Source organism: Silene latifolia, chromosome 3 (assembly GCF_048544455.1).
Source record: "Silene latifolia isolate original U9 population chromosome 3, ASM4854445v1, whole genome shotgun sequence".
NCBI lineage: Eukaryota > Viridiplantae > Streptophyta > Magnoliopsida > Caryophyllales > Caryophyllaceae > Silene > Silene latifolia.
In genome coordinates this window covers 134233713-134254871 of record NC_133528.1, presented here as the reverse complement: position 1 = coordinate 134254871, position 21159 = coordinate 134233713, and the positions used below count along the sequence as shown (strand labels likewise).

Below are 21159 nucleotides of genomic sequence, written 5' to 3'. Positions count from 1 at the left end.
GAGTGGCTTAAGGATAGGAGACCTGCTGTCACTTGGTCTAAATGGATATGGAATGAGCATGTAGTACCTTAGCATCAATTTGTAGGGTGGTTATATGCACATGGAGCTATGAGAACGAAGGATAAACTGATTAAATATGGCTTGGAGATTGATGACAACTGCTTTTTATGCAACCAGACTGCTGAAAGTCTAGACCATCTATGGTGTGACTGTATATACAGCAGAAAGGTAGTGTAGGAGATGAGTCTGAGGTTGAAGATTGTGTTCCCTGTCACTGATGTGTTAGGCTGGTGCACACAGTTGACAGGTACAGCTATGCAGAAGGGGGTGCAGCTTGCCCTGTTATGGGGGATGGTGTATCAAATATGGCAGCAACGAAACAAGAGCAGAATGGAGGGGATTCTGATGAGACCTGAAAGAACAGTCAGTCAAATTGTTGAGGAGGTTAAAGTAAGGATACGAGGAAGAGATTTCAGAATGATCACAAAGACGGACTTAGATTGGTTACAAAGCAAGGAACTATATGTACTGGAAACTTAATGATGCTTGAGAAACTCTTGTACTATATTTTTTTTACTTTTAATAGAAATACTCACATTTTACCAAAAAAAAAAAGACATAAACAACGATATTAATAAAATGGATTGAACATTAGTAATAGTCGACATTATTAAAATGTTACTAAAAAACATTATAATCTAGCTAATGTCATTTTAATTATTATTAATGTAATCACGATAATGAAATAGTTTTCAAACTTAAAATTGCGGAATTTAAATAATTATATGTTAACAAAATAGAGTTAATAATGGATCTATTATTCATACTATATCAATTTATATAAATCCTTTTAATGGATAATCATGCATTCTAAACAACGCTCTGATACTACATGTTAAATATATAAGTCATAACATGAACCCTAAGATCTTGAATTACATGATTATCACAAATGTAATTTTATTTTAATCATATTAGAACAAATCTCCGGACAACATAATGATAATAAGCTTTGTTGAATAATAAACCCTTAGTTGAGAAATGAGGTTTCTCTCCCTTTGCCTATAAACCTTTAATGTGTGTGTTTGTAATATTTTTTGTGATGATCTTTGTGATGGACAAAGGTCACTATTTATAGGTAGAGAGAGGACCAAATTTCATAACATACAACATAATATTAACCTTCCATCAAGGTTTAATTAAGATTGAAACTTACTCTTTGATGTATAACCCTTAATGTTTATTAGCAAATTAATATGAAACATATGTTTTTGAATGGTAACATATTCATTATTTACAAAAGAAAACATCTCTTACTAATGACCATAAAATGAGTAAGACTAATAACATCTTATGTCATGAATTACATAGGTGTTTTCTTACATTCTGAAACGGGTTTTGACTGGTATTTTAGTACGCAGTTGGTGTAACCGTGTAAGTAAGGGTATTTCTATGTATTTTAGTTGGATTCTGTCATGGCCTCATGAGAGTAACCATGATGCAATCGAACTAAAAATGATAGAGATTGCAGCAGTTCTGTGGGTTATCTATAAAGGAGCTAGGGGAACGGAAATGGAGAAAGCGCATTCATAAAACTGGGATATTATTGGGGTTTTGAGAATAACTAAACTCATCATAGAAATGGAGAAATCGCATTTCAGATCATTCAGCTGCTTTGGTAAAGGTGCATGACGACCTTGTTGGCAGGCAGGGAATCAAACCTTTTAAATATCTGAATGCGTGGGCTGAATCTAAAGATTTCTGTCCTACTGTTAATTCTGTCTGGACTAAGAATAGAATTGGTAATGCTATGTTCAAAATTAAGTTATGGAGTTGTTTAAAAGAAGTTAAGTAGAAGTTGAGAATGCTCAATAAGACTGAGTTTTCTGGTCTTCCTGCTCGTGTCTCTCATGCCAAAGATAATCTTCTGAAGTGTCCGGAGTTGCTTCGTGTTGATCCTTTGAATAGGCTGATATTTGCTGAAATGAAAAGATGTGAGGAGAAGTATGTTTTCTTGAAAAAGGCTGAGATGAATCATGAATGTCTTGAAACAAAGAGCCAAGGTCCATGATCTTAAATGGGGTGATACTAACAGTAGGTATTTTTATGCCCATATAAATTCTAGGCTTTTGTACTATGTTTCACTCCCCTTTTGTTTTTCACTTTCCCTTTTCTATTTTTTCGCATTTTGAGGTGTGCGTTCACTCATTGACGGTTTTAAAGGATGATTCATGTCAGCTGACCCCAAATCATTTTGGGATTAAGGCTCTGATGTTGTTGTAACCCAAGAACTGAGGGAGGCCTAGGCATAAAGGAGATCCTTAGTTGGAATAAAGCATTGATGAGTAAATGGATCTGGACACTTTGCTCTTCTTCTGATAGTTTATGGGTAAAATGGATGCATAAATATGGGTTAATCGTTGCATTTTATGCTGCACTGCGTCTGAGTCTCATAAAGATTCTGTTTAAGAGCGGATACAGAGCATACCGCTTTTACTGCTGTAGTAGAAACTTATTGCTCTGACTCGATCACTCGATCAGAAGGTTCAGATAGTTCTCAATAAACATTGTAAAAAATAACCTATTTAATCTTCGATCTTTGGTGATGTGATCAGAATTCACCTAAAATGATACTCCCCTCGACAATTCAGATATGTAAAGAACTCTGAAAATAGGTTTTCTGATGCATTGCATAAAGTAGAAAAGAAGTAAGAGAAATAGTTATGCTGGACGAGTATTTGGGATAGAATAAGAGCAGTTTTCACAAGTATGATAACTTCTGGTAGGCAGCATAAGATAATGTCGTAGCTGTATGATCTTACGAAGTCAGGGTGAAAACTGAAAAGAGTGAATTAGTGAGGACAAACAACATTGTTTACAAAAAATCAATAACATCATCAACTACTTTGTGTTAAAACTTAAAAAAACAGAAAAAAAAAATGGCAACTGGAGTTGTAATCACAGTTGCTGAAAAACTGTATGCAGCACTCGACAGTGAGAAATTGAGAGAGGTGTGTCTCCACCATCAAGTACTGTGTTCTCCTCGATGCCGATTCTAAGCACCAGGAGGTTGGGAATATATAGAGAGGCTCAAGACAGCTGTTTACGGTGTGGACGACCTGCTCGACAAGCTCAACACCATGGTCCAGAAGAATAAGCACATGAAAGGTGGCAAGATCCCTAAAAAGGTACGTCGGTATAGATTTAGAGCCCAAACCTAATATGGTAATATTGTGTGATATGGTAATATTGTGTGATATGGTAATATTGAGTTCGAAAACAATGAACAACCAAATATTACCAAGAATAATATGGTGTAATATTGTGAATATATACTCCGTATAGATTTAGGAATTATCTTTAGATATTCTATTAGTCATAGGTTTTCAATACAGATTTAGGAAAATCTAGTTAGATTTCTATTGCTATATATATTCAAACAATCAATCAATTCATTCAAATTAATATTAATATTCTCTACACTACCAGGATACTCAGAAAAGGAACGGTAGTCATTCTTTGTGATCCTCTATGGCTTCATCTTTCCGTATCGTTGTTGTCGGGGACATTCATGAGGATTGGGAAATAGAGCATGATTACAAGGCGCTCAAATATTTGGAGCCGGAGCTGGTGCTTTTTACAGGTGACTTTGGGAATGAGAATTACGAGCTTGTTAGGAGTGTGGCAAAGATCGACATGCCTAAAGCCGCAATCCTTGGAAATCATGATTCCTGGTCTACTCAAAAGTTCTCCTCAAACAAAAAAGACGGAGTTCAGCTACAGCTGGATGCCTTAGGTGAAGCGCATGTTGGATATGGACGCTTGGACTTCCTCGCATTGAACGTTAGTGTTGTAGGCGGGAGACCGTTTTCCTGTGGAGGTGATAACTTATTCAGGAAAAAGCTTCTAAAAAAATATGGAGTCAAAACAATGGAAGAAAGTGCAGACAAAATTCATAAGGCTGCTATGGAAACTCCAGACGGCCACTCAATTATATTTCTCGCACATAACGGGCCAAGCGGTCTTGGTTCTCTTGCGGATGACATATGTGGCAAAGATTGGGAAGGTGTGGAGACTTTGGGGATCCAGATCTAGCACAAGCAATATCATCCTTAAAAGAGACTAGTCATTAGTCCGCTCCTTTGGTCGTGTTTGGGCACATGCATAAAGAAATGCTCAATGGAGGTTTCCGGAAGATGATATCCATTGGCAGTGACAGTACTATGTACTTAAATGCAGCTATTGTACCGAGGGTGAAACCTCTAGACTCGGGAAGCTCACGTGCATTCTTTGGTGGTTGATTTCAGGGATGGTAGACTAGCAAAGGTGGTAGAAACTTGGGTGTCAATTGTTGGTGATGAGATGTTTAAAGAGGAACATATATTGTTTGACGCCGATAGTGAAGTCACCCAAGATACTCCTTAGACTACATTAATGTGTCGTGTTTCACCGGTCTAAGTTTGAGGTTGGCGATTTAAAGTTTTGTAAGGAACCTATACTACTAGTTAAGTTACTTAGGTTTAGTAGGTTCGGTTATTTTACTACGTATATTTTCTTGAATCAAATTAGTATGTACTTTAGCTTGTCCCCTGTGGCTGTGGCTACACGATTAAAAATTACTCAAGTACTTGGGAATAAATTCGTGAAAAACATGTACTCTACTATATTGTACTAGCTAGCATTATTTTTCGTAAGCAAATTGCTTCGGAATCCTTCCTAATAAAAATGTCAGTTAGCTATTAATATGCGATGGACGGGGCTCATCATCAGTATCATATGCCGGAGTGGATTAAATACCAAACCTTAGCGCCTAGTTGAAATTATCTAGTTGGGCCGAGTCATTAGCGCCTTCACTTCCAAACCTTGTTAAGATTAATCTCAGGAGGTTTGATAGCTTGGAAGCACTGCCGGAGTGGATTAAATACCTCACATAATTGCAGACACTACGCGTAAGGAAGTGCGACAAACTGAAATCGTTGCCAGAAGAAATCACCCACATGCCCGCTCTGGAAACTCTTGTCATTCATAACTGTGAAAACCTTAAATGCAAATATGCAATCTTAAAAGAAGGTGCCGACAACCAGATGGTGACGACTGGCCCAAAGTACACCACATCCCTCGTTTAGATTTTAATTAAGTAAATAATAGCAGACGCGTGCCTTGTTAGTTGTTAGCTTTGTAAAATTACTAAATTTTTGTAAAATATTTCAGGACTCAAATTACTATGCACTTTACTTTGTCCTCTATAGCTGCATACTTCAATATTGCCTCTTTGAAATTTTGGTAAATATGTTCACAAATAACTATTTTATTGTAAAAACATATAAAAATCATAGTACTTTCTTTGTCACAGTTAATAGTTATATAGTCTTTTTTTTAATGATAAAATTCAAATGTAGTCAACTATTTACTTGGACGGAGAGTACTATCTAGTAAGTTAATCCCTCCAATTTTTATTTGTTACCATTCATTTGAGGGAGATGCATTGTACGATGCAAACAATGTGACTTAGTACTGGTTTTGTCGTGATGGAAAACCATTAAGTCGACTGGTTTTCATGTTCAACAGGTTGCTGAGCGGTGGCGCTCCAAGGAGCAAAAGCTGGACTTCTGTCGCAGACTGGGCAATCCCATTTATCCTGCTGAGATAGTGGAATTTTAAGGTAAGGAGTCGGGCTTATACTCTCAGTGTTAGGGTAATAGAGTTTACCAATGATGATGATCATTATGTTTATTTCATACGGAATACAATAAAAAAAAGACCAAAATGACTCAATTTCTCGTTAAGTTTAATCCAACATGTCTTTGGCACAAGTCATACAATGAATAACGCCAATAACTATCTGCCAATGTGCCGGCATCTTTCATCGGGCCCTCTTCTGTCCTTTCTGGTATTTCTACGTACAGAATATGAAGATGATTGGAGGAGTTGGACAAAAGTTCAACCTAAGATATATTAATAGTTCGGCCGTTCATAGATTATACATCTGAGATAGTACCTTTTATTGTTTATTTTCTGAGTTTTATTTTAAAGTTTTTGAGTTCTGTTTTAGTATAAAGTTTTTGACCACATTTACTAAAATATTACACTAAAAAAATATAATATTGCTAAAAAACTATATTTATAAATGGTAATATTCTCAGAAAAAATATGTATATGCTCAAAAATTATAAGGTATGAGGTACTACCTCAGATGCTAATACTTTTTCTCGGAGTTGGGAGTCTCTCCATTTCCTAAAAAAAATGGAGGGTCCATTTCCTTTAAACGGTATAGATTCTATTTTGCGGTTCATCTTTTAGTACGAAAAATAAAGGAAAAAGCACATGAAATGAGAAAAACAATATAAAATGGTTTTGTGAGAGAGAAATGGACCATCCATTTCTTTTAGGAAATGGAGAGGATCCCAACTCTATTAATAGAATAATAGCTAGTGTTTGCTTTAATAATGGAAGCCACCATGTATTATTGTTAAAGACTCGTGAAAAGTCCGATGCTTAGATTAATCTTGAGTCTCGGGATAAAGTAAGCCTAAGATATATTCCCTCCAATTTCCTATTATCTTCCCTTTTTCCTTTTTCACACAAGTTTGATTATCTTCCCCCTTTCCTTTTTTGTAAGTTTTATTCATTTTTTATTAATTTCTCTCTCCTAAAAAATCAACAACTCTCATTACTTTATCTATTCTTTATTCATCATTTATTCTTTATTATTTTCTCTCACCTATAAATTTCACAACTTAGAATACTTTATTATCTTTTATTCCTTCTTTCTTCCCCTTTCTTAATTTTTATGTCCAAAAGAAAGGGGAAGATATAAGGAAATAGGAGGGAGTATTACTTCGTACTAGTGTAGACAGTGTAGTAATGTTTGCTTTAATAATGGAAGCCACCATGCGGTTTTAAAGACTCGTGAAAGTCGGATGCTCAGACTAATCTTGAGTCTCGAAATAAAGTAAGCCTAAGATATACTCCCTCCATCCCAATTATATTGTCCATTTGTCTTAGAGGTGGCAATCGGGTCACTCGGGTCGGTTACGGGTCGGGTCAAAGCAGGTCGGGTCATATTGAGTTCGGGTTATGTCGGGTTAGTGACGGGTTCGGGTTGGTTCGGTTCATGTCGGGTCGTCTTCGGGTCGGGTCATCAACGAGTGGCAAGTCGAGTCGGGTCATTAGCGGGTCAGTGTCGGGTCAGGTTATCAGCATATATTTTATCTTATATATTTCGTTTTAGATGATAATTTTATGTTTAAATAATAGATAGGTGTATTAATTGTAGTTTTAAGTGAAAATAATTAAGATGAATGTCAATTTGATGTTATTTAAACCATTATTAAGCTGGTTCATTATCGGGTCATCTATCGGGTTGAGAAAATATCGGGTCACGGGTCGGGTCGGGTCGGTTCAGGTCGGGTTCAGGTTGGAGAAAATAAGGCTGTTATCGGTTATCGGGTCGGGTCGGGTCGGGTTCAGGTTGGAGAAAATAAGGCTGTTATCGGTTATCGGGTCGGTTCGGGTCGGGTCGGTTCGGTTTCGATTCACCCAATTTTCGGGTTGTATCGGGTCAGGTTTCGGGCGGGGCGGGTCGGGTTCCTCGGGCCGGGTCAGCTCTAATTTGTCCTACTATTTTTGGGTGGATTTATGATTTGTAGTGTAAATACTTACTAAAATTAGAAAGGGGACAATTACTCCCTCCTATTATAGATAAACCTCCTTATTCATGGGGGCACTAGAATTAAGGAGATGAATTAAAATAAGGTAAAGTATTGTAGTGGGGTTTGGTAATTGGAGAGAGGGAAGGTATTGTGGGGTATTATTGTGGGTGGGGTGATTAAAATAAGTATTGTTGTGGGGTAAGTTGATTAAAATAAGTATTGTTGTGGGATAAGGTCATTAAAATAGGTATAAAACTTTACTAAATAAAGAAATAGGGAAGGTATTGTGAATAGATGAAAAAGGAAAGAGGAAAGTTTATGTAGAATAGGAGGGAGTATTTGGGATAAATTTAAGGGGCAATAAGATTGGGATGGACGGAGTATTACTTTGTACTATTGAACTAGTGTTTGCTTTAATAATGGAGACCACCATGTGTTGTTTAATACAGAGTGCTATATGCAAGTCAGCAAAGACAAAAGCATTTCTTTTATAAAGCAGAGCAGCCACTACATTGTGTTGTATCTAAAATCTAAAAGCAAATAAGAAAAAATGGCAGCCGGAATAGTGATCACGGTTGCTGCAAATCTGTTGGCTAAACTCCACAGTGAGGAATTGAGAGAGATATGTTCCATGTCCGGGTATGAGTCCCAACTTGATGACCTTAAGCTTCGTGTATCCACCATCAAGTCTATACTCCTTGATGTCGAATCTAAACCCGAAGACCTCACTCAAAGAGATTTGGATTTTATTCCCAAGCTAAAGAAAGCTATTTATCTGTTCGATGATGTGGTCGACGAGTTCAACACTAATATGGTCCTGAAGAAAAACCACATAAAGAGTGCTAATATTTCTAAAGAGGTAGGCCAGTTCTTTGCTCTTTCGGTTCACTTTCTTGTTTCTTTTGATATGTCGGTTCGGACTGAGCAACTTAGGAACAACTTGGATGACCTTGCCAAAGATTGTCCACAATTTGAGTTTAGTGATATGTATGTGCCTACTAAGGAAAAACTAGAGACCTTGTATGTTGATGTCGAAGATAGTATTATTGGTAGAGAGGCCGACAAGGAGGCTATTGTGGAAATGTTACTTGGAGATTCCGAATCTTCAAATGACATCGGTCGCAATGTTTCTTTTGTCACTATTGTTGGAATTGGCGGGATAGGGAAATCCGAACTTGCCTCACTAGTACTGAATGAGGACGATAGGATTGATAAAGCATTTGATTTGAGGTTATGGGTCTATATTTCAAACGACTTTGACTTGGAAAAAATCTTCCGTCAAATGCTCAAAAGAGATGCGCTTGAATGGTATGATATAGAACATTTACAACGAGCAGTCCGAAATTTGATAGAGGGTAAAAGGTATTTGATTGTATTGGATAATACATGGAATGAAAGCCATGATGAATGGGAAAACTTAAAGTCTATTTTGGACTTAGGTATGAAGGGTAGTAGAGTTTTGGTTACTAGTCGCTCGAAAATAATTGCAAATGTGGTTGGAGATGATCTCGTTTATGAGTTAAAGGGTCTCTCGGAAGAGAATTCATGGAACTTATTTAAGAGGCTAGCATTTGAACCCATGAATAGTAACGATCATCTCTTTGACATTGGTAAGGAGATTGTGAAAAAATGCGATAATGTTCCTCTGGCCATAAAGGTGGTTGCTAGCATGTTATATGATCAAGACGAGAGTAAGTGGTTGTCATTTAAAAATGCTAATTTGATAGAAATGAGACTAGGTATGACTGATGTAATGTCAATATTGAAGTATAGTTATTATCACCTCACACCGGCTTTGAGGAGTTGTTTTAGTTATTGTGCGTTTTTCCCTAAAGATTACTTCATAGAGAAAGAGTTATTAATTAGGCTGTGGATGGCTCATGGATTGATAAGTTTATAGAAGGGGAGAGAATTTCATAAATGATTTGTATTATTGATAGTTGTCTGCCTCATCGAATACATGGACACGATATTTATAAGAAACCATATTAGTCTAAACCCTAGACGGTAACCGTCACTTAACCCTAATGATAGTCGGCCCTAGTGGGCCTAGTATCCTAATACCCTCCCACAATCGTAAAGGCAGTACATAGTACGAACTTTACGATTGGAGAAATACAAGCAAGATAATAATTAAAATAAAAACATTGATTTTCAAATCGTCATAAACCTTCAAATCTTCATAAACCTTCTTTACGAAAAACTTCTCATCGTCGCAAGGCAGTAAAATATTGCGTATAGGACTCGCCAGACACTTTTTCTGGGTGCGTATAGGACTCGCCAGACAAATTCTTTTGCGTAACTCGCCAGTAATTTTTGGTTGCGTAACTCGCCGATTTTTTTTTTCAAAGTCGTAACTCGCCGTTTTTTCAATGCGTAACTCGCCAGTTTTTTTTTTTTTTTTTTGGATACCACCTTGATTAAATGAAGAAGTCTTCGAAAATACGGATTAATCTTTCTTTTGGGTTTAAAGATATTTTATTTGTGCTAAAAATTGATAGGCAGTGATTTTTTTTAGGGTATTTTTTTGTTCTCTGATTACCTCCCACCGGTGGGCACGGTAAATAATTGCCCACCGGCAAGAGAGCGGAAGCGTATTTAGAGACCTCAAGAACGAGGCTCTGATACCATGATAAGTTTATAGAAGGGGAGAGAATTTCATAAATGATTTGTATTATTGATAGTTGTCTGCCTCATCGAATACATGGACACGATATTTATAAGAAACCATATTAGTCTAAACCCTAGACGGTAACCGTCACTTAACCCTAATGATAGTCGGCCCTAGTGGGCCTAGTATCCTAATATGGATGTCTTGATGAGCCACATGACTGTAGGAATAAAGAAGACATCGGGGACGAGTATTTTTCTATTTTATTGCATAGATGTTTTCTAGAAGACGTGATAACAGATATATATGGTGAGATTAAATATTGTATGATGCATGATTTGATTCATGATCTTGCGAAAGAAGTAGCTGGTAAAGAGAATGTTGTATTAGATATTTCTAAAGGCCGATTTGACCATAGAAGTTGTCATCTCTCATTTACACCAGATGGATGTTTCCGCTTGGATAGTCCTGTTACTCCATTGAGAGATATGAAGACATTGCGAACTTTTCTAACAGTTACCAGACGGACCTATCTGGATTGGTCCGAGTCAGGTGTTCGTGGAATTTGTGATCTAAATGCCATCCAAATTTGTTCGTTTAATGTTAATCTAATTTGTTCACATCTAATACGATTAAGGGTATTGTACTTGAATCCCTTAACCTTTTACACTTTACCAGAGACTCTCAATAACCTGTTGCACTTGAGGGATCTTGATCTATCGGGTAATCAAAAATTGATTGCTCTCCCTAACTCAATTACCGAACTTTACAACTTGCAAGTGCTGAATTTGGATGGTACTAATATAAGAGAGCTGCCAAGAAACACTAGGAAACTCGTAAATCTTAGGCACTTATTTCTTCGTCACTGCAAGTTTTTGACACATATGCCACCCGGTTTAAACACTTTGACAAATCTTCATACTTTAACTACATTTGTGGTTGGAAAGGGAACATTTATGCAAGGTAGACTGAGAGATCTCAATGATCTTGTTAACCTGAGAGGTGAACTCAGTCTCATATTCAACAATAATTCCAGTTGTGACGTGGCAAATTATCGACAAATGGAGTTTCTAAGGACAAATCATGTAACGGAGCTGAACATACAATTCAGTGATCAAGGAGCTATCCATGAAACTTTATTGGATCGTCTCCAGCCTCACAGTAGACTCAAGAGAATTCAAATTGAGAGTTACGAAGCGTTCAAGTTACCTGGTTGGGCAGAGTCATTATCGTCTTCACTTCCAAACCTTGTTAAAATCCATCTTGTGAAGTTTGATAGTTTAGAAATTCTCCCTTCACTTAGTGAGCTTCGCCACCTCAAATACCTTAAGCTTAAAGCTATTTCAAATGTGGAGTTTATGGAGAATGATGTTATCGGTCCTTCAAATGACGAGTTGTTATTCTTTCCATCATTGGTAGAGCTTGAACTGTCTGAATTCCCAAAGTTGAAGGGATGGTGGAGAGACGACAGACGTAAGGTGACAGGGGAAGTTGGTACTTCTTCGATAATTGTCCCAACATTTTCATCTCTACTTGACTTGATTTTGACTGATTGCCCAAGCTTGACACATTTTCCTTCATGTCCAAGCCTGCGTCATTTGGATGTGCGTAGATGTCACAACGCACTGACCCTCTTGGAAAATACTAAAGCGGTTCAATGTCAACCTGAAATAGGCCAGACTTCAAGCTCGTCTTCTGGTATACTCTTGTTAGAAATGTACAATCTGACACTAGACAACGTTGGAGCGTTTCATTACTTGTGTGGGGAGTCTCACGAGGGTATTTGGTCTTTGCGGATTCAAGGTTTTGAGGGCGACAATTTGTCGACTTTAGCAAATAAGTGTGTAAGGTGCGTTTCTTCTCTTAAAGAGCTCAAATTCCTGGTAATATGGGATTGCCCAAAACTAAAGAGTTTGTCAGGAGCTCTAAAGCAACTTACTCGCCTTCAGCGGCTGACCATTGGCAAATGTGAAAATTTGGAGTTGGAAAACAATGAAGAACAAGCGACTATGACGTCGTGGGAATCCCTTCACTTGCTCTCTTACTTGGGATTACATGATCTTCCGAAATTGGTGCATCTGCCACAGGAATTTCAGTACTTGACCTCCCTACGATCCTTGTCGATATTCAACTGTGAAAATTTGGAAGCCCTGCCGGAATGGATCAGCTGCCTCACATCCCTGCAAACACTTAAGATCTACAAGTGCGACAAGTTGAAATCGTTGCCAGAAGCAATCGCTCACATGCCTGCTCTGAACACTCTTGAAATAAGAAAGTGTGAAAGCCTTGAGAGAAGGTGTAGAAAACCAGATGGCGAGGACTGGCCCAAAGTACGTCACATTCGTTTAGATATTACTCCAGTTAAATAAATATATAATGGCAGATGTGCGTGCCTCGTTAGCTTTGTAATAGAATTACTCTGTATTAAATTTGTTAGCATTGTAAAACTGTCACTGGATGCGTTAGCTTTGAAACATATTTCATTAATCAAAGTACTGTCATTTTTCTCTCCTGTTGAAGGTACTCCTACTTTATTTTCGTGCTATTTACTTCTGTGCTATTGACGTAGAAAAGACCTGTCAAAACTCGACCCGATCCAAAAACCCGACCCACCCGACCTGTTTTTAGGGTTACAAACCCGGTTTTTTGACCCGTGACCCTTTTGACTCGAACTCGAAATGACCTGTTATTTTAGGATCGAGACCCAACCCGAACGGGTCGACCCGTTGGGTCAAAGGTAAATCATGAATTTTATTAAAATATTAATATTTATATATTATATTTGAAAAAAATTTTAAAAAATTATTTTTTTATTACTTAAAATTACAAACTCAACTAAAAAGTCAATTTATATAACTTTTACAATATTTAATAATAAAATAATTATTACGGAGTAAAAAAAATTTAGTGTAACAATTATGACAATATAATTAATGTAAACGTTGAATATGATTAAAATATTGATTTTAATTTTTTTTGGTTAAAATGTGAGCTTTTTATTAAAACATTGCATAAAGAGTTGCAAAGTATTTCTTACATATTTCATCCATAATTCATCGACTAAGAGCAAGACTATACAACTAGAATACCCAAACTACTTATTTATTGCCAGATTTGGCGTTGTGTAGGAGGAGAAGCTGTTACCAACTCGGTTGCCCGAGGTTAGTATATCAAAAGTAACCATTTGAAGCACTTATTAAAGTTTAGAGTTTAATGAATACATTGTCTCAACTGCAAACCAAAGTAAAAGGTATAAAATCCCAATACAACCGAAATAAAGTATCTAGACTCGTGACAGCGGAAGCGCTAGACTCAAAGAAGGCCCGATGTCATTTCATCACTCAATTTTTCAACTGCGGGGCTTCCCTTCAACACTAACCCCTCCCTTATAAAAATAATAGAGAGCCACATACCATAAGGAACCACGGCATTTTTGTCAAAGTTGCCGCTTTGGAACTCAGTGGACATCTCAAGAATTCGGTGAAACATAAGGCGAGGAAGGTTGATGGGTTTGTGTTTGACAATGTGATGAATAAGGAGCATATCGAGGAGAGAACATCTCCCACGGCTTTTGTTGCTAGGAACTAGGTTACGAAAAACAAGGTTAAAGATGAACCTGATGGGTGCGGTTAATTCAAACGCATATATGTTGGTTGGGCCATCGTCATCATGAGGTCGAAGAACCTTCATGACCTGGGCAGAGGTAACCTCGTCAACTTCACCCCAATCACGTTTGGGAAAGGAAGTAAGCCCGACATCACATATGTCCAGATGGGCAGCAAGTTGGTTGATTGTAAGGGCAAAGGGTTTCTGATTTATATAGGCAGAGAGATTTCCAGATGCAACATCTACCTTGACTGTTGCATAGAATTGGATGATTTCGGACAAGTACATGGGACTATATTTGTCCAACAAATTCACCCAACCCTGTGCATACATAACCTCTTTAAAGTATTTGAAAGCAAGAGAGGTGTCATACCAAGATTTCTTATAACGCCTTCCACTGTGGAAGCAACAAATCAGCATACCGTGGCATATCTTGAAAATCTCATCCGGAAGATCGAGAGAACTAAGATGGTTGAGGACGTCATTCTTGAATGATTCGCCATAAGGAGCAATAACAAGGTCCATGCATGTGTTGAGTGGAACCTTCTCCTCAATAATCTCATTCTCATCTATGCTTGGCAAATCCCGATGATAACGAGCCCGTTTGGGTGCCTTGGTTTTTGAGCCGGATCCCCTTTTCCTTTGAGTGACTTTGGGTTTTTGAGGGGATGCCTCCGGTGTCACATCATCATCATCATCACCGAAGATTTCAAGCATCTTTCGCTTGGACCGGATTCTTGATGCCGGTTTTGAAAATAATGGGTCAAGCCCATCATCAAACATCTCTTTGGTATCACCATGATCCTCAACATCAACCACCTCTTCAACATGCGCCGTCATCGTTGAATCAGTTTTTGGATCTTCAATATTGGGACCGATTTCTCTTTCAACAGTTGAAGCCACAGTTGCATCAATTTTACTCATCTCATCCTTCTCCAAGCTTTCACTCACTGAATCTTTAAACAACACATCATTATCATCATTCTTTTCAACAACATCATTCTCATCGTCACTCTTCTCCTTCTTTTTTTTTTCTTTTGAATCCTCTTCATTCTCTTTTGATTTTTCCTCACTTTCTTTTTCTTTGTCTCCCTCTAATTTTTCCTCACTTTCTTTTGATTTTTCTTTGTCTCCCTCTGATTTTTCCTCACTTTCTTTTGACTTTTCTTTACTTTCTTTTCCCTCTTTTGATTTCTCACTTTCAAGTTCCCCCTCTTTCATCTCACTTGATTGATCTTCCTTTTCATTTGTTTCGGCAACATCACTTGGTTTTCGAATGTCTTCATCCTTTTTGGTTCCCTTATAACCGGAGTCCTCTTCATCGGTGTCAAAGTCCACTTCAGCATCTAATTGGAGAGAAATAGGAGGATTCCTAATTCTTTCCCCTCTGCCACGACCACCGCCCCTTTTAGCGGTTGTCTTCTTTCGTGCAACGGTTGGTTTGGCAGTGGCAGAGATGATCTCATTTGCTTTGGCAGCGGTTTTGGGAGCCATTTTTTTGGCAATGTATTTTGGGTTAAATGTATCTCTGAGTTGAAGAACCTCTTTTGAGAACCTTGGAGGCATTTTAAGAGAGTGGAGAGGGAAAGGGTATTGACGGTTTTGGGAAACAGAAAAAGGTGAAGGTTGGTTTTTGTTTAGTGGGTAATAGGGAGTTTTAGTGTGGAAACAGGGAAATAAATGAGGGGTTGGTGTAGTTAATCAAGGTGAGTGGACGGTTGAGTGTTGAGGGAGTGAGGCTAGGGTGTAGACTTTAGGTGATGGGACATAAAAGTGATTTTTGGAGGCTCAATGCAAAGATTAACACAAGTGCACATAGACGTTTGTTGATCTTATTTTGTTCGACATTTGCATGCATTCAACCATATTAGCTAAAATTTAATTACATGTAAATCTTTCCTCTAATCAATCATTGGAAAAAGTAACTTAATTTAGCGATATGTCACCTAATAAACCAATTTCCGACCGAAGTCTTTCGAATTGTTCTCTTTCTAACGGTTTTGTAAAAATGTCCGCAATTTGATTTTCTGTTTTACAAAAGCTTAGACATATATTACCTTTTTCAACTTGATCACGTAGAAAATTATGTCGTATGTCGATGTGTTTAGTTCGTGAGTGTTGTATAGGATTCTTTGATATATTAATTGCACTCGTGTTGTCACAAAATATAGGGGTAGTCTCGAAAATAAGGCCATAATCATGCAATTGTTGACGTATCCAAAGAATTTGTGCACAATATAGAGCGGCACTCACATATTCACTTTCGGCCGTGGACAATACAACGGTGTTTTGCTTCTTAGAAGCCCATGAAATGAGACACGGTCCTAGGAAAGTAGCAATGCCCGAAGTACTTTTCCTATCCAATGTATCACCGGCATAATCCGCATCCGAAAAACCTATAAGATCAAGTTCGTAGTGAGTTGGGTACCAAAGATATAGCCCTTGTGTTCCAATCAAATACCTAAAAATCCGTTTGACGGCTTTGAAATGAGATTCTTTAGGATTTGCTTGGAAACGGGCACAAGCACAGACACTAAATTGTATGTCGGGTCGACTAGCGGTTAAGTAAAGTAAGGAACCGATCATACCTCGATATACCTTTTCACTAATGCTCTTACCGTTTTCGTCTTTGTCAAGCTTGACTTTAGACACCATTGGTGTAGGCATAGGATTAGAATTAGTCAACCCAAACTTACTTAGCATTTCTTTAAAGTACTTTTGTTGGTGAATCATCGTTCCATTTTCAAATTGTTTGATTTGAAGACCAAGAAAGAATCCAAGTTCTCCCATCATACTCATTTCAAATTCCGAAGTCATCAAATCAGAAAAGTACTTATAAAGAACATTGTTAGTTGCTCCTAAAATAATGTCATCGACATATACTTGCATAAGCAACAGTTCATCTCCTTGTGACTTGATAAACAACGTTTTATCCACGGACCCACGTATAAAACCATTTTCCAATAGAAACTTTGAAAGCCTATCATACCAAGCCCTAGGAGCCTGTTTTAAACCATAAAGTGCTTTATCAAGTTTAAAAACGTGGTTGGGAAACTCGTTGTTTATAAAGCTCGGAGGTTGTTCAACAAACACTTCTTCATCAAGGTATCCATTTAAAAATGCGGTTTTGACATCCATTTGAAAAAGCTTTATACCTTGAAAAGACGCAAAAGCTACAAGCATTCGTATGGCTTCAAGCCTAGCTACCGGTGCAAAGGTTTCTTCGTAATGAATTCCTTCTTGTTGGTTAAAACCTTGCACCACTAGTCTAGCTTTATTCCTTACGATTTCTCCAACATCGTCTAGCTTATTGCGAAAGACCCACCGTGTACCAATTACAGTACGTTGGGAGGGCCTAGGGACAAGATGCCATACCTTGTTCATTTCGAATTGCTCCAATTCCTCTTGCATTGCAATTACCCGGCATTCATCAGTCAAGGCTACTGTGACATGGTCTGGTTCAATTTTTGAGATGAAGGCATTGTGTGAACAGAAATTTTGAAGCGATGATCTGGTTTTTTTCCAGAGGTTAGGTCACTGGTTAGATTTGATAAAGGATGTGAGTTTTGGTGTTTCCATTTTTTGGGAATAAGTGGGTTAGAGGATTCGGTTTGTTCGTCTGCAACAGTAGAGGGGACTGTTGCATAAGGATTGTTTGAAGGAGGTGATTGTGGTTCATTTATGCTTAGATTGGGCTGTTCTTCACCGTCCTTGTTCCTCCTGGATGAGGTAGCATCATCTTGTGTAGGAGGACGATTAGCTCCCCCTGAATTTTGGACATCCTCCTCATGCAACAGTGGCTCCAACTGTTGCTCAGCCTCTTCCACCACTTGATCCATATCATGTCGGATCATACCAATCTCAAAATCATCATCATATTCATCATCCTCATCATCAACCTGTGTGTTTGACACAAAAAGACTAGATTCGTCAAATATTACATGAACGCTTTCTTCCATTTTCATAGTCCTTTTGTTATAGACCTTATAGGCTTTACTATGATCGGAATAACCAACAAAAACTCCTTCATCACTTCGAGCATCAAATTTGCCAAGGTTGTCTTTTCCATTATTGTGCACAAAGCATTTACTACCAAAACATTTTAAATGTGAAAGATTAGGTTTTCTTCCTCGTAGTAGTTCATAGGGAGTTTTCTCAATGATTTTTCTAATCATGACACGGTTGTAAATATAACAAGATGTGTTTACGGCTTCGGCCCAAAAATTCTTAGGAACTTTAGAGCTAATGAGCATGGTCCTAGCCATATTTTCAAGAGTTCGATTCATTCGTTCCACAACCCCATTTTGTTGTGGGTTCTTGCGGCCGAAAAGTTATGACTAACACCATACTCATTACAATAGGACTCAAATGACGAGTTCTCAAACTCGGTTCCATGGTCGGATCTCAATGAGACAAGTTTATAACCAAATTTGTTTTGAACCTTTTTGACCCAAATTAAGAACTCATCAAATGTTTGATCCTTAGAACTTAAGAAGAGAAGCCAAACAAATCTTGTGAAGTCATCTACAATGACACAAATAAAACGACTTCCACCTCTACTCAAAACTCACATGGGACCGCATAAATCAATATGAATGAGTTCAAAAGGTAAGGAAGTGCTAAAAACCTTTTTGGATTTAAAAGAGCATTTAACTTGTTTTCCTTTAACACAATCATCGCAAAGTGATTTAAATTCAAACTTAATGTTAGGAATGCCGTCAACTAGATCAAGTCTCTTGAGGGTGTTAAGTGTCTTAGCATTTACATGACCAAGTCGTTTGTGCCAAAGCCAAGGGTCGTTCTTTTGAACACTCATGCATGATAGTGATTGACCCGACAATGAAAATAATTTAGTCATGTAGACATGTTTGACACGTTTACCTTCAAGAATGAGTTCTCTAGTTTTTCCATTGATGATTCTACATTCACTAGCAAGAAATTCAACAATATTACCTCGATCACATAGTTGTGAAATGCTCAAGAGATTGTGTTTCAAACCTTTGACAAGCAACACTTTGTCCACGCATAATGACTTTGACTTACCAACTTTTCCAATACCAATGATTTCACCTTTCTTGTTGTCGCCAAAAGTCAACATGCCACCATCGTAGGCTTCTAGCGAGAGGAGTTGGTTTTCATCTCCCGTCATGTGACGAGAGCATCCACTGTGTAAGTACCAATTGCTGCTGCCCCTCACTAATGCCTATAAAAAATTAAACATTTAGTTTAGGAACCCAAACAAGTTTGGGCTCCTTCTTGACAACGACCTTTTTGACTTCCTCTTTCTTTATCCACACTTGTTTAGCATTTTTAGTGTTTCTTTCTAAGTCACGGACTCTTTTGTCACAACCATTAAACTCATGACCTGTTTTGCCACAATAGTTACAAATGATGTACTCAGGAAGACCAGCATACTTTCTTCTTCGGAAGTCAGTTTGATTTGGATCCTGGTTTCGAGTGCAACAGTGTGTGCTACTGTTGCATTTGAAACCAAGTCCAACATGCTTTGCAAATTTTTCATATTCTTGTGATTGTTTCAAGAGAAACTCCAAAACATTCTGACTTCCTTCCCATTTTAAGTAGAACATCTTAGCCTCATCTAGCTCTTTAGTCAATGTTTCGATTTTAGCAAGATGAAAGATTCAATTTACCTAAATTGTCGAAAGCTTGTTTTGCAAGTCTGGCTTCGTCACTAAGAAAAAACATCCCAATTTGTTCCAATTGTTTATTATCCCTTTGACATAATTTGAGGTCAGTTAGAAGAGTGTCACGTTCCTTAGTTAAGGAAGACACTAATTTCGTGAGAGTATCTACTTCTTTTCTCAACTCAGATGCCACAGTAGAGACATCTGTGGCATGAGTCTGTTCAACTTTTTTTATCATCTCAATTTGAGCAAGAAGGTCATCATTTGATTTTTGAGCTCGTTCTAAGGCACTTTTGACATGACTAGACTCATCATTTAACATTTCAGCAATTTTAACAAGATCGTCCTTTTCGTTGTTACGAGTAGCTAACTCAATCAAAAGTTGGTCACGTTCTTGAGTTAATGATGACATATTTTCTTTGTTATAACTGGATGCAACAGTGCAGGGATCTGTTGCACCGGTTTCGTCAATTTTGTTGGCTAAAAACAAATTTTGTTTTCGAAACTTTTTGATTTCTTTCTCAAGACTCAACATGGAACTAGGTTGATCATTCTCATTTAGACTTTCTTTTAGGACTACATTTTCCTCAGCTATGTCCTCAATTTCGATTTGCATAGCTTCCAACTTATTAGTTTGGACACGACATTTATCTATGAATTGATCTAGGAGGAGACAAACTTTGTCTTTAGAGAAAGATCGAACCTTTTTCTTGAGCTTAATTACCTCATGGTCTGAATCAGAGTCTGAATCCGCGGAGTGAGCCATAAGACACTTGATGTCTTCTTTCTTTGATGATTTGGAAGCATTTTTTGAGGAACAAGACGAGATGCTAAGTTTGGCGTCTAATTCATCCTCAAGGACATCGTCCTCTTGAATCGACATGCCCCAAATAGCAATCATTACTTTGTTTTTGTAATCACGTTTTGCAAAGTCACGTTTTTCCTTAGATTTGATATCGTTCCACTTTGGGCATTCCTTGATTTGGTGACCTTTGTCGCCACATTTAAAGCAACCAATAGTGGAGTTAGATCTTCTGTTAGGAAAACGACGTTTACTAGAGTTGTTGCTATACCTTTGAGAGTTTCGACCATTGATCATGCCAACAATGTTTTTAGTGAACATTGCAAACTCATCATCTTCATCCTCCTCATCAGTTGAGAGAGCATTAAGAGCGAGTCCTTTCCCTTTAGAGCTTTCACTAGAACGCTTCATGAAAGTTAACTCATGAGCCATAAGTGAGCCCATAAGTTCATCAAGGGTGAGCAATGAAAGGTCCTTAGCTTCCTCAATAGCCGTAACCTTCGGTTGCCACTTTTCAGTTAGGCTACGAAGAATTTTACGGACTAAATCCTCGGATTGAAAACTCCTACCTAAACTCTTAAGGTCATTGAGAATACTAGAAAAACGTGAAGACAAACTATTAATTGACTCATCTCGTTCCATATTGAACATCTCATATTGTTGCATGAGAAGATCAATACGGTATTTCTTGACTTGTGACGTTCCCTCATAAGCAAGGCTTAGGGTGTCCCAAATCTCTTTGGCCGAAGCACATCCAGATATACGATTAATCTCTTGGTCACCGATCCCATATTGAAGAATGGACATGGCCTTAGAGTTTTTCTCGATTTTCTTATAGTCGGC

General features: G+C 37.8%; 2 protein-coding genes and 1 pseudogene across 2 annotated transcripts; all 3 read left to right on the top strand.

Moving 5' to 3' along the window:
- The first annotated feature begins 3531 nt into the window (after positions 1-3531).
- Positions 3532-4425, top strand: LOC141649738 (uncharacterized; annotated as a pseudogene).
- A 3777-nt stretch (positions 4426-8202) lies between these two features.
- LOC141649736 (putative disease resistance protein RGA3) lies at positions 8203-9552 on the top strand. The gene has a single exon (XM_074458417.1). The coding sequence runs from the start codon at positions 8203-8205 to the stop codon at positions 9550-9552; it is 1350 nt and encodes a 449-aa protein (XP_074314518.1).
- Positions 9553-10592: 1040 nt separating this feature from the next.
- Positions 10593-12632, top strand: LOC141649735 (putative disease resistance protein At3g14460). The gene has a single exon (XM_074458416.1). The coding sequence runs from the start codon at positions 10593-10595 to the stop codon at positions 12630-12632; it is 2040 nt and encodes a 679-aa protein (XP_074314517.1).
- Positions 12633-21159: the final 8527 nt, after the last annotated feature.